Here is a 13,893-nt window from a genome sequence, read left to right on the forward strand (position 1 = left end):
AGAAGGGAAAGAAAATGGAAGATCGGAAGTAAGGGCGAAAAAAAAGAGGGTGAGCTTTGTTATATGTGAAAATAAAAGTCTTTTCTGGGTGGGAGAGAATAACCGTCACTGCGAAATCAGTTGACGCTTGTGAGCGGGTTTGCAATCCGAACGGAGAGGAGAGTTGTGGTTGCCTGGCAAGGGATAAGTGGGAACTCAGAGTGGGGGGGGGGGGGTGGGGGACATTTTGGGTTAAGGGAATTTTAGATGTGGGAGTTGTTGAAGTATATTATGTTTTAAAAGTGTTGTCATACATGGAGTTTAAAAAGGGAAAACTGAGAGATAAAAATGGGGAAAAGGGGGATGCTGGTGGTGAGGAAGCGGAAGTGAGGTGTAAACAGGATATAAGATGGCCATCTTGAACTACATGACTATAAATATTAATGAAATACATAACCAAATTGAACAAAAAAGCTTATTAAATTTGCTGAAAAAAGAAAAAATAGACATAACATTTGTGCAGGAAACGCAACTAACTGAAGTGGAACATAATAAATTAAGGAGAGACTGGGTAGGGCACGTAGCGGCAGCATCATATAATTCAAAAGCCAGAGGTGTAGATATATTAATTAATAAAAATGTACCAATCAAAATAGAGGAGGAAATAATAGATCCAACAGGGAGGTATGTAATGATAAAGTGTCAGATATATTCAGAATTCTGGAATTTGATCAATATATATACACCTAATGAAAAGGATCAAAAGTTTATGCAAGATATTTTTTTTGAAGATTGTAGATACGCGGAGGAGTGGCCGGTTGGGGAACTCCAGCCCTCTCTGGAAAAGTTTAAAAAAAAACACAGAAAACACAAAGGCACAAACATAAAAATTAAAATAAAGTGAAAGGTGGGAAGAAAATGGCAGCGAAGAAAGAAAAGTCGAAAGCAACGGGAAGAAGAGAAGAAGAAAGGACGTCGGAAGAAGAAGGTGAAGGCCTTACCTGTCCGAGGAGGCCCGCCGCGGAGAGAGAAGCCCGCTCCCTAAGGTCAATTGAAGTCCCGAGCTCGGGACTACAAAAATGGCTCGCGGAGCCAAGTAAAAGTGCGCAACCGCGCATGCGCGAGGAGTCGCGCATGCGCGATGCACACGACCAAAAAAACACTGTCGGGAGGGGGGACCAGCTGAGGAGTCGATCTCCACAGCTGAGGATGACAGCTACAACACAACAACAGGAAGAGAACATAGAAAACAACAAGAACAAGAAAGAAGAGAGTAAAAAGAAAACAAGGAAACAACAGATGACCAACCCAGAGGAAGAAGAAGAAGAAGAAGAACACAGAGAAATGGAAGAAGAAGGGAAAGGCAAGACAATGGATATATTTTTTTTAAAGAATATATGGAATCAGTAAAAGAATGGCAATCACAAGAATTTAGTGAAATAAAAAGAAGAATTAAAAGTACAGAAGAAAAAATGAAGATTAGAGATGGTCATGTCAGATATAGGAAAAAGAGTGGACAAGGTGGAAGAACGAGAAACAGCCGTAGAAATGGAAGTAGATGACTTAAAAAAGAAATTAGAAGAATCTAATAAAAAAGTTAAAGAAACACAAGAGCAGTTAGCTCAGAAGATAAATATAATGGAAAACTATAATAGAAGAAATAATATAAAGATAGTGGGCCTTAAAGAAGATGAAGAAGGCAAGAATATGAGAGAATTTATAAAAGATTGGATCCCCAGGGTCCTAGGAAGACCAGAATTACAGGAAGAAATGGAAATAGAAAGGGCACATAGAGCATTAGCCCCGAAACCACAGCCACAACAAAAACCAAGATCCATTTTAGTAAAATTCCTAAGATATACAACAAGAGAAAATATATTGGAGAAAGCAATGAAGAAAATAAGAGAAGACAAAAAGCCATTGGAATACAAAGGTCAAAAAATTTTTTTCTATCCAGACATAAGTTTTGAAATTCTGAAGAAAGGAGTTTAATACAGCAAAAGCGATCCTATGGAAAAAAGGATATCTTTTCTTTGGCTTGGCTTCGCGGACGAAGATTTATGGAGGGGGTAAAAAGTCCACGTCAGCTGCAGGCTCGTTTGTGGCTGACCAGTCCGATGCGGGACAGGCAGACACGATTGCAGCGGTTGCAAGGGAAAATTGGTTGGTTGGGGTTGGGTGTTGGGTTTTTCCTCCTTTGCCTTTTGTCAGTGAGGTGGGCTCTGCGGTCTTCTTCAAAGGAGGCTGCTGCCCGCCAAACTGTGAGGCGCCAAGATGCACGGTTTGAGGCGTTATCAGCCCACTGGCGGTGGTCAATGTGGCAGGCACCAAGAGATTTCTTTAGGCAGTCCTTGTACCTTTTCTTTGGTGCACCTCTGTCACGGTGGCCAGTGGAGAGCTCGCCATATAATACGATCTTGGGAAGGCGATGGTCCTCCATTCTGGAGACGTGACCCATCCAGCGCAGCTGGATCTTCAGCAGCGTGGACTCGATGCTGTCGACCTCTGCCATCTCGAGTACCTCGACGTTAGGGGTGTGAGCGCTCCAATGGATGTTGAGGATGGAGCGGAGACAACGCTGGTGGAAGCGTTCTAGGAGCCGTAGGTGGTGCCGGTAGAGGACCCATGATTCGGAGCCGAACAGGAGTGTGGGTATGACAACGGCTCTGTATACGCTTATCTTTGTGAGGTTTTTCAGTTGGTTGTTTTTCCAGACTCTTTTGTGTAGTCTTCCAAAGGCGCTATTTGCCTTGGCGAGTCTGTTGTCTATCTCATTGTCGATCCTTGCATCTGATGAAATGGTGCAGCCGAGATAGGTAAACTGGTTGACCGTTTTGAGTTTTGTGTGCCCGATGGAGATGTGGGGGTGCTGGTAGTCATGGTGGGGAGCTGGCTGATGGAGGACCTCAGTTTTCTTCAGGCTGACTTCCAGGCCAAACATTTTGGCAGTTTCCGCAAAGCAGGACGTCAAGCGCTGAAGAGCTGGCTCTGAATGGGCAACTAAAGCGGCATCATCTGCAAAGAGTAGTTCACGGACAAGTTTCTCTTGTGTCTTGGTGTGAGCTTGCAGGCGCCTCAGATCCGTGCGGTACCGGATGTAAACAGCGTCTTCATTGTTGGGGTCTTTCATGGCTTGGTTCAGCATCATGCTGAAGAAGATTGAAAAGAGGGTTGGTGCGAGAACACAGCCTTGCTTCACGCCATTGTTAATGGAGAAGGGTTCAGAGAGCTCATTGCTGTATCTGACCCGACCTTGTTGGTTTTCGTGCAGTTGGATAATCATGTTGAGGAACTTTGGGGGACATCCGATGCGCTCTAGTATTTGCCAAAGCCCTTTCCTGCTCACGGTGTCGAAGGCTTTGGTGAGGTCAACAAAGGTGATGTAGAGTCCTTTGTTTTGTTCTCTACACTTTTCTTGGAGCTGTCTGAGGGCAAAGACCATGTCAGTGGTTCCTCTGTTAGCGCGAAAGCCGCACTGTGATTCTGGGAGAATATTCTCAGCGACACTAGGTATTATTCTATTTAGTAGAATCCTAGCGAAGATTTTGCCTGCAATGGAGAGCAACGTGATTCCCCTGTAGTTTGAGCAGTCTGATTTCTCGCCTTTGTTTTTGTACAGGGTGATGATGGTGGCATCACGAAGATCCTGAGGCAGTTTACCTTGGTCCCAACAAAGCTTGAAAAACTCATGCAGTTTGGCATGCAGAGTTTTGCCGCCAGCCTTCCAGACTTCTGGGGGGATTCCATCCATACCTGCTGCTTTGCCACTTTTCAGTTGTTCGATTGCCTTATATGTCTCATCCAGGGTGGGAACCTCATCCAGCTCTAGCCTTAGGGGCTGTTGAGGGAGCTGGAGCAGGGCGGAATCTTGGACTGAGCGGTTGGTACTGAAAAGAGATTGGAAGTGTTCTGACCATCGGTTGAGGATGCCAGTGGTACTTAAAATAGTTATTCCAGGGCAGTAAAACAGACTATTCTCGGATCCGGAGGAATCACGAAAATTTGCATAACTACAAAACAGACAGAGAGATGAAGGCATGTAACGAGAGTAAAAATGACCACGAACTATATGTATGTGTGTATATGGGTATATATATATTTTTTTAAATTAAAAAAAATATATATATTTTATTTAAAAAAATATATATATATTTTATTTTAAAAAAATGTGTGTGTGTGTGTGTGTGTGTGTGTGTGTGTGTACATGAGTGTATCCGTATTTAAAGGAAAATATATAGAGTATAGATAAGAATTAATAAGGGAAAGAAAGGGAAGAGAGGAAGTAAGGAGGGAATTAAGAGAGTGACCTTTGTTATATATGAAAATTAAAATATTTTCTGGGGGGGCTGGGTGGGGAGGAGTTACGGTCACTGCAAAATCAGTTGACGCTTGCGAGTGAATTCGCAAATCCAAATAGAGAGGGGAGATGTGGTTGCCCGACAAGGGATAAAGGGCAACTCAGGAAGAGTAGGGGATAGTGGGGTTAAAGAAATTTTAGATAGGAGAATAAAGGAAATGTTTGATGTTTTAGAAATGTTGTCTTATAAAGTATTCAAAACAAGAAAGCAGAAATGGATAAGAAGGAAAGGTGATGATGAGGAAACGGAAAGGAAAGATAAACAAAGTATGAAATGGCTACGTTGAACTATATGACTTTAAATATTAACGGAATACATGACCAAATCAAAAGGAAGAAACTGCTAAATTTACTGAAAAAAGAAAAAATTGATATAGCATTCGTGCAAGAAACACATTTAACTGAAATGGAGCACAAGAAATTAAAGAGAGATTGGGTAGGAAATGTAACGGCAGCGACATATAATTCAAAAGCTAGAGGAGTAGCTATATTAATCAGTAAAAATGTACCAATTAAAATAGAAGAGGAAATAATAGATCCAGCAGGGAAATATGTAATGATAAAATGTCAGATATATTCGGAGTTTTGGAATTTACTCAATGTATATTCACCTAACGAAGAAGATCAAAAATTTATGCAAGATATTTTTTTGAAGATAGCAGACACGCAAGGGAACATACTAATAGGAGGGGATTTCAACCATAATTTGTATTCAAACATGGATAAAACTTGGAAAAAAATTAACAAAGAACAAAGTAACCAAATTTATAATTAAATCGATGGAAGAAATGCAACTTTTGGATATATGGAGGAAACAACACCCAAAGGAAAAGTAATATTCATATTATTCGGGTAGACATAAAACATACTCAAGAATAGACCTATTCCTGTTATCAGCTCGTATACAAGACAGAGTAAGAAAAACAGAATATAAAGCTAGAATATTATCGGACCACTCACCCCTGATATTGACAATAGAGTTGGAGGACATCCCTCCAAGAATGTATAGATGGAGATTAAACTCCATGCTACTTAAAAGGCAGGATTTTAGAGAATTAATTGAAAGACAAATTAAAATGTACTTTGAAATAAATATGGAATCAGTGAAAGATAAGTTTATACTAATGGGACGCAATGAAAGCGTTCATGTTTTAGATATGTTGTCTTATAAAGTGTTCAAAACAAGAAAGCAGAAATGGATAAGGAAAGGTGATGATGAGGAAATGGAAAGGAAAGATAAACAAAGTATGAAATGGCTACGTTGAACTAAACGACTTTAAATATCAACGGAACACATAACCAAATCAAAAAGAAGAAACTGCTAAATTTACTGAAAAAAGAAAAAATTGATATAGCATTCATGCAAGAAACAAGCAATAAGGCAAATAATAAGTTATGTAACCAAGATGAAGAAGGACTACAATCAGGAAGCAGAGCATTTGGAAAGGGAAATAGCAAATATAGAAAAAGAATTAGCAATGAAGGAAGACACAACTAAAAGAAGAGAATTGGCAGATAAAAAAATAAACTATGAAACTCTACAAACATATAAGGTGGAGAAGAACATAATGAAGACAAAACAGAAATATTATGAACTAGGAGAAAAAACGCACAAAATTCTAGCATGGCAGCTTAAGACAGAACAAACTAAGAGAATGGTATTGGCATCAAGGAAAAAAGACAAGCAAATCACATATAATCCAACGGAGATTAATGAAAACTTCAGAGAATTCTATGAACAATTATACCAAACTGAAAACGAAGGGAAAGAAGACAAAATAGATGAATTTTTAACTAAAATGGAACTACCAAAATTACAAATAGAGGAACAAAATAAATTAACAGAACCATTTGAAATAGTAGAAATACAAGAGATAATAAAAAAACTACCAAATAATAAAACACCAGGAGAGGATGGATTCCCAATAGAATTCTATAAAACATTTAAAGATTTATTAATTCCGCCCCTCCTGGAAGTAATCAACCAGATTGATAAAACACAAAGCTTACCAGATTCATGCAAAACAGCAATAATTACAGTAATACCAAAGACAGGGAAAGATCCACTCGCACCAGCGTCATATAGACCAATATCTTTACTTAACACAGATTATAAGATAATAGCTAAACTATTAGCAAACAGATTAGCCGACTATGTACCAAAAATTGAAAATCTAGACCAAACTGGATTTATTAAAAAAAGACGAACAACAGACAATATTTGTAAATTTATTAATGTAATTCATGCAGTAGAAGGAAATAAAGCTCCAACAGTAGCAGTTGCTTTAGACGCAGAGAAGGCCTTTGACAGAGTAGAATGGAATTATCTATTCAAAGTACTACAAAAATTCAGTTTACCAGAGAAATATATTAATTGGATTAAACCATTATATAAGGGGCCATTGGCAAAAGTGACAGTAAATGGATATATATCAAAGCAATTTAACTTAAGCAGATCAACAAGGCAGGGATGCCCAATATCGCCCTTATTGTTTGCGTTAGCTATAGAACCACTAGCAGAATTGATAAGAACAAAAAATAAAATAAAAGGGATAAAAATAAAAGACAAGGAATATAAAATCAGTTTATTTGCAGATGACGTTATAGTATACTTAACAGAACCAGAAATATCAATAAAAGAATTACATAGGAAATTGAAGGAATATGGAGAAGTGTCGGGATACAAGATTAACGCAAATAAAAATGAAGCAATGCCAATGAATTATGCGGATTTCTCAAAATTTAAGAAAGAATCACCATTCAGATGGCAAATGCAAGCAATACGATACCTAGGTATGCAAATAAATAAAAACCTCGGCCATCTATATAAACTCAATTATTATCCACTAATGAAAAAATTACAGGACGACTTAGAGCATTGGAAAGACTTACCACTAACACTAATAGGAAGGATAAACTGTATTAAAATGAACATTTTCCCAAGGATACAATACCTATTTCAGGCATTGCCAATATACTTGACGGAGAAACTCTTCAAGGAGTTAAAGAAAATAATAAGGAAATTTTTATGGAAAGGGGGGAAACCGAGGATAGCACTAGATAAATTAATAGAATGGTATAAACAAGGAGGCTTACAACCGCCAAACTTTAAAAATTATTATAGAGCCGCACAATTAAGATACCTATCAGATTTTTATCAAACAAGGGAAAAGCCAAATTGGACTAGATTAGAACTAGATAAAATAGGGGAGAAGATACCTGAACATATTATATAAATGGGATGAAAAATTGGTACAACGTAGGAATTCTCCAGTATTACATCATCTGCTCAATATTTGGAAGAAGATTCATGTAGAAAGAAATAAAACAAATTACCAATTACCAAAACTAATACTGACGCAAAATCAGCTAATCCCTTTTACAATAGATAACCTTTCCTTTAGAGAATGGGAGAAAAAAGGGATCAAAAGAATAGAAAATTGCTTTTCAGGAAATAAATTATTATCCTTTGAACAAATGAAGGATAAATATAATATAACTCACTATACAGTGTTGGCATACTACCAACTGAAATCCTACTTGAAGGATAAATTGGGAAGCAGTCTGAGGTTACCAGAGGGAAGTAATTTTGAATATGTGATTACAGACACAATGATAATCAAAAAATTTATAACAAATATGTATATTAAACTGCAAGAAAAGGTGAATGAGGAAACAAATGGTAAAACTAAACAAAAATGGGAACAAGATTTAAACATAAAGATAAAGAAGGAAACATGGGAGAAGTTATGCTCTGGAACTATGAGAAATACAATAAACACGAGGTTACGTATGATACAATATAACTGGATACACAGGCTATACATTACACCTCAAAAGTTAAATAAATGGGACCCAACAGTATCTGACAGATGTTTTCGCTGTAAAAAGGAAATGGGAACAACAATTCATGCAATTTGGACATGTGAGAAAGTGAAAAAATTTTGGGAAGATCTAAACCAGATATTGGACTTGATTTGGATGGTGCACAAAAAAGATTTGTTAGGATAGCCCTAGCTGTAGCAAAAAAATATATTATGTCAGCCTGGAAATTAGAAGATAACTTAAGAATACAACAATGGTATATAGAAATGTAAAAATGTATTCCATTAGAAAAAAAATAACATATAATTTAAGAAATAATATTACAATATTTGAACAAATATGGGAGCCATACATGAAACACAATAGAGAAAACCTACCGGGGACATCTACCACCTAAAATGACAGAAGGAGAGGGAAATGAAAAGAATTGACTCAGTGGAATTTCTTGTTTATTTTTATTGAGTGACAACATTGTTTGACGGGTTTAATGTATCTTAGATTCTGAACTTTAAATGAATGGGTGGGGAGGTAGGGAGGGTGGGATGGGAAGAGGGAGGGGGGAGAAAACGACACTGTATATATTGTATGTATCTTGATCAATGTGGTTTATAGTGTGAAAAATAAAAAATTTAAAAAAAAGATTGTAGATACGCAGGAGAATATATTGATAGGAGGGGATTTTAACTTTAATTTGGATCCAATGTTGGATAAAACTGGACAAAAGGCTAGCAAAAAGAATAAAGTGCCAAATTTATGGTTAAATCAATGCAGGAAATGAAACCTATGGATATATGGAGGAGGCAGCACCCAAGGAAGAAGGAATATTCATATTATTCGAGTAGGCATAAAACATACTTAAAGATTGATATGTTTTTGTTGTCGGCCCATATTCAAGGGAGAGTTAGTAAAACTGAATATAAACCTAGATTGCTATCTGATCGCTCACCCCTGTTATTAGCAATAGAACTGGAGGACATCCCACCAAGAACGTATGGATGGAGGTTAAACTCCATGCTACTTAAAAGACAGAAATTTAGAGAATTTATTGAATGCCAAATTAAAATGTACTTTGAAATAAATACAGAATCAGTGAAAGACAAATTTATACTATGGGATACAATGAAAGCCTTCATCAGAAGGCAGATAATAAATTATGTAACTAAGATGAAATAGGGCAGTTGGAAAGGGAGATAGTAAGTAAAGAAAAAGAACTAGTAACAAGGGACGATATAACAAAAAGAAGAGAATTGACGGACAAAAAAATAAAATACAAAACATTACAAACGTATAAGGTGGAGAAGAACACAATGAAAATAAAGCAAAAGTATTATGAGCTAGGAGAAAAAAAACACGCAAAATATTAGCCTGGCAACTTGAAACAGAACAAGCTAAAAGAACTGCAATGGCATCAAGGAAAAAGGACAAACAAATTACATATAATCCAATGGAGATTAATGAGAACTTTTAAGGAATTTTATGAACAATTATACCAAACTGAGAAAAAGATGATAAAATAGAAGAGTTTTTAGCTGAAACTGAACTGCCGAAATTGCAAGAAGAGGAACAAAACAAACTGTTAAAACCATTTGAAGTAAAGGAAGTAAAGGATATATTAAAAAAGCTTCCAAACAATAAAACGCCTGGAGAGGATGGATTCCCAATAGAATTCTATAAAACATTTAAAGAGTTATTAATTCCTCCCCTCCTGGAAGTAATGAACCAGATAGAAGAAACACAAAACTTGCCAGATTCATGTAAGACAGCAATAATTACAATAATGCCAAAGACAGGGAAGGATCCATTAACACCAGCATCGTATAGACCAATATCTCTACTTAACTCAGATTATAGGATAATAGCAAAACTATTAGCAAACAGATTGGCCAACTGTGTACCAAAAATAGTAAAACAAGATCAAATTGGATTTATTAAGAAAAGATGAACAGTGGTTAATGTCTGTAAATTTGTTAATCTAATTCATGCAGTTCAAGAAAATAAGAAGCCAACAGTGGCTGTTGCTTTCGATGCAGAAAACGCCTTTGACAGGGTAGAATGGAATTATTTATTCAAAGTATTACAGAAGTTCAATCTACCAGAAAAATATATTAATTGGATTAAAGCATTGTATAATGGACCATTGGCGAAGGTAACAGTAATTGGATATGTATCGAATCAATTTAAATTAAGTAGGTCAACTAGGCAGGGATGTCCATTATCTCCCTCATTGTTTGCTTTAGCAATAGAAACAATGGCAGAACTGATAAGAACATAAAATAAAATAAAAGGGATAAAAATAAAGGAGAAGGAGTATAAAATCAGTTTATTTGCAGATGACATCATAGTATACTTAACAGAACCAGAAATATCAATAAAGGAACTATATAAGAAATTGAAGGAATATGGAGAAATATCGGGGTACAAGATCAACGCAAATAAAAATGAAGCGATGCCAATGAGTAATGCGGATTATACAGAATTTAAAAAAGAATCACCATTTAAATGGCAAACACAAGCAATCCGATACCTAGATATTAGATTAAATCATAATTTAAGCCAACTGTACAAATTAAATTATCAGCCACTAATAAAGAAATTGCAGGAAGACTTAGAATATTGGAATTACCACTAACATTGATAGGGAGGGTAAATTGCATTAAAATGAATGTCTTCCCAAGGATACAATACTTATTTTAATCATTACCAATTCCCTTAAAAGATAAGTTCTTTAATGAACTACAGAGAATAATAAGGAAATTTTTATGGAAAGGGGGGAAAATTAACAGAATGGTACAACCAAAGTGGTTTGCAGTTACCAAACTTTTAAAATTATTATAGAGCAGCACAATTAAGGTATTTATCAGATTTTTCCCAGACAAGGGAAAAACCAGATTGGACTAAGATAGAGCTAAGATAGGGGAGAAGGTACCGGAACATAAAGTGGGATGAAAAGCTGATACGATATAAAAGCTCACCAATATTGCATCACTTACGCAATATATGGAAGAAGATTCACTTAGAAAGGAAAAAAACAAATTACCAACTACCAAAATTATTACTGATGTAAAATCAGCTAATCCCTTTTTACAAAAGATAACCTTTCCTTTAGAGAATGGGAGAGAAAAGGAATTAAAAGAATAGAAAATTGTTTTTTGGGAAATTATTTATTAACATTTGAACAAATGAAGTACAAATATGGAATAACTCGTGGTACAATGTTTGCATATCATCAACTGAAAGCTTATTTAAAGGATAAATTGGAAAACAGACTGAGATTACCAGAAGGAAACAGTTTTGAATATGTGATTACAGAAACAATGATAATAAAAAGATTTATAACAAACATGTACGTCGAGCTGCAAGAGAAAGAAATGATGAAATAAGCTATAAACCTAAACAAATGTGGGAAAAAGATTGAAACAAAGATAACAAATGAAATATGGAAAAGTTATGCTCTGGAACTATGAAGAATATAATAAACACAAGTTTATCCATGATACAATATAATTGGTTACACAGGCTATGTATCACGCCCCAAAAGTTAAATAAATGGGACCCAACAGTATCAGATAGATGTTTTCGCTGTAAGAAGGAAACGGGAACAACAGTACATGCAATTTGGGCATGTGAGAAAGTGGAAACGTTTTGGGAAGATGTAAATCAGGTATTAAATAAAATCACAAAAAGCAACATACCAAAAAATCCAGAGATCTTTCTTCTAAGTAATATAAGAAGTAAAGAATTAGGCCTCAAACTGGATGAAGCGCAAAAAAGACTTATTATGATAGCCTTAGCTGTAGCAAAAAAAATGTATAATGTCAACTTGGAAATCAGAAGAGAGCCTGAGAGTACAGCAATGGTATATAGAAATGAATAAATGTATTCCATTGGAAAAAATAACATATAATTTAAAAAATAAAGTCACATTATTTGAACAAATTTGGGAACCATACATGGAACATAACAGAGAGGGCCTACCATGGACTTCCACCCCCTAAAATGATAGAATGAGAAGATGAAATGACCTGACCCAGTGTGTAAAAGAAGCTGACACAATTTTCTTGTTTATTTTCATTGTGTGATGACGTTGTTTAATGGTTTTATTGTATTGTATATGTTGAACGTTTAGTGGGTAGGGAGGGGATGGGAAGGTGGGAGGGAAGGTAAGGGGATAGTGGAGAAATTGCCACTGTGTATATTCAAGAGGGAAATGTTTATGTGTATTTTGATTGATATGGTTCACAGTATGAAAAATTTTTAAAAATTAAGTCACCCCCACCTTTCTTCACTCCAGAGAGAGAGATATATATATATTATTTTTTAAAAATAATTAGAACTGCTCGTACTATCCATCCAAGATGCTCATATTCATGAAACAATATTTATTTATTTACCTATATATAGGAATACTTGTCCTGCATGTGCATTGTTTGTCTTCTGCATGTTGCGTCTGGTTGTGTGACTGCATGTTTTGCACTGAGGACCAGAGAACACTGTTTTGTCGGGTTGTACTTGTGCAATTAGATGACAATAAACTCAATTTGACTTGACTTTTGGGGAATGGGTGGGTAAGTGGAATGGAGCCTATGACCAGATCAGCCATGATCTTACTGCACAGTGGAGTGGGCTTGATGGTCCTGATGGGCTCCTGCTCTCATAAAACTTCTCAAAATGTGACCTTTTATTGCTTATTTTAGCCTCCCCCTCAAGTTGAGTGATTAATATTTAAGTGGAACTCACAATAAGTTTGCAGAGTCTCCGAGCGCTTTGCAATTTGCTTTGTTAGGTTGGAGCCCAGGTCCAACTCTGCCAAGCAGGTGTAAACCTGCCCATCATCGCTCTTCCTTGCTGTGACCTCGAGGACATTCTTCAATCGAACATCATCGTCTGGGTAACCTTCCTCGTTTGTGGAAATATGCTGAATTTTCTCGTTCCCCCTCAGCCACGTGAGTATGACCTTGTTGTTTGGGTAAACTCTCGGACCAATGCATATCAAGCTATAATTCTGATCAATTTCCAACACTTCAGCAGGGGCGATAACATTTAGGTGTTCATCTGTTGAGGGAGAACCATGGGTTAATAATTTGCATTCCAACAATGAATCTGATGCGGCGACGGAGGCGAACCGGCTCTGTGTGTGGCGGCTGCTCAAGATGGCATCGCCAGGCCCGGGCTCCCTCGTGGCCAGAGAGACCGCGCACGCGCTCTCGGCTGCGTTGTCTCGTCACAGCCGACGCAGAGGGTGGGACTTGACAGCACAGCGCGGGCTTTTTGAATTCAAACAGATGGGAACAGAACCGACTCCAGCTCATGGTTTCCATTCTCATCTCCCCTTCGTAAGCTACCGCTACTATTGGTGACCCCAACGTGATTTCAGTTGGCAGCTCGCGAGGTGACAGTAGCCATCTAATGCTGCTAATCACTTCTCATTTATTTAGCTCCTTATTTTACAACTAAAGTGCTCTACATTACTTGCCTTTCTTTCTTCTACATATATTGGTATTTGAATGGCTACAAGGAGCAAATTTTGGAAGAAAGAAATAGCGTTAACGAATCTGGCCATGGTTCTATCACCGAGATATAGACGAATAGACGAATCCTTAATGAAGTCTTGGGTCAGATTAACAATAAACCCATCCAAGTACAAAAAAAAAACTAAAGAACATGGTGAACGTTTGACAACGGTTGAGTAGGAACAGAGCAACTTGAACAAATTGATGAAGAGGAAAATACGC

At 36.9% G+C, this 13,893-nt stretch overlaps 1 protein-coding gene across 3 annotated transcripts in view; it reads right to left on the reverse strand.

The window, feature by feature from the left end:
- The window catches only part of LOC138758496 (intercellular adhesion molecule 1-like), a 59,457-nt gene that overhangs the window by 27,492 nt on the left and 18,072 nt on the right, over positions 1 to 13,893 (reverse strand). For 2 of the 3 annotated variants that reach the window (XM_069927469.1, XM_069927470.1), the window contains exon 3: positions 12,899 to 13,213. The exons of the other annotated variant lie outside the window; for it this stretch is intronic. In XM_069927469.1, the coding sequence (XP_069783570.1) occupies positions 12,899 to 13,213 (315 nt within the window). The remainder of the gene's footprint in view (positions 1 to 12,898; positions 13,214 to 13,893) is intronic. 3 annotated transcript variants of the gene reach the window in all.

The sequence above is a fragment of the Narcine bancroftii genome, chromosome 3, assembly GCF_036971445.1.
Source record: "Narcine bancroftii isolate sNarBan1 chromosome 3, sNarBan1.hap1, whole genome shotgun sequence".
Classification (NCBI taxonomy): domain Eukaryota; kingdom Metazoa; phylum Chordata; class Chondrichthyes; order Torpediniformes; family Narcinidae; genus Narcine; species Narcine bancroftii.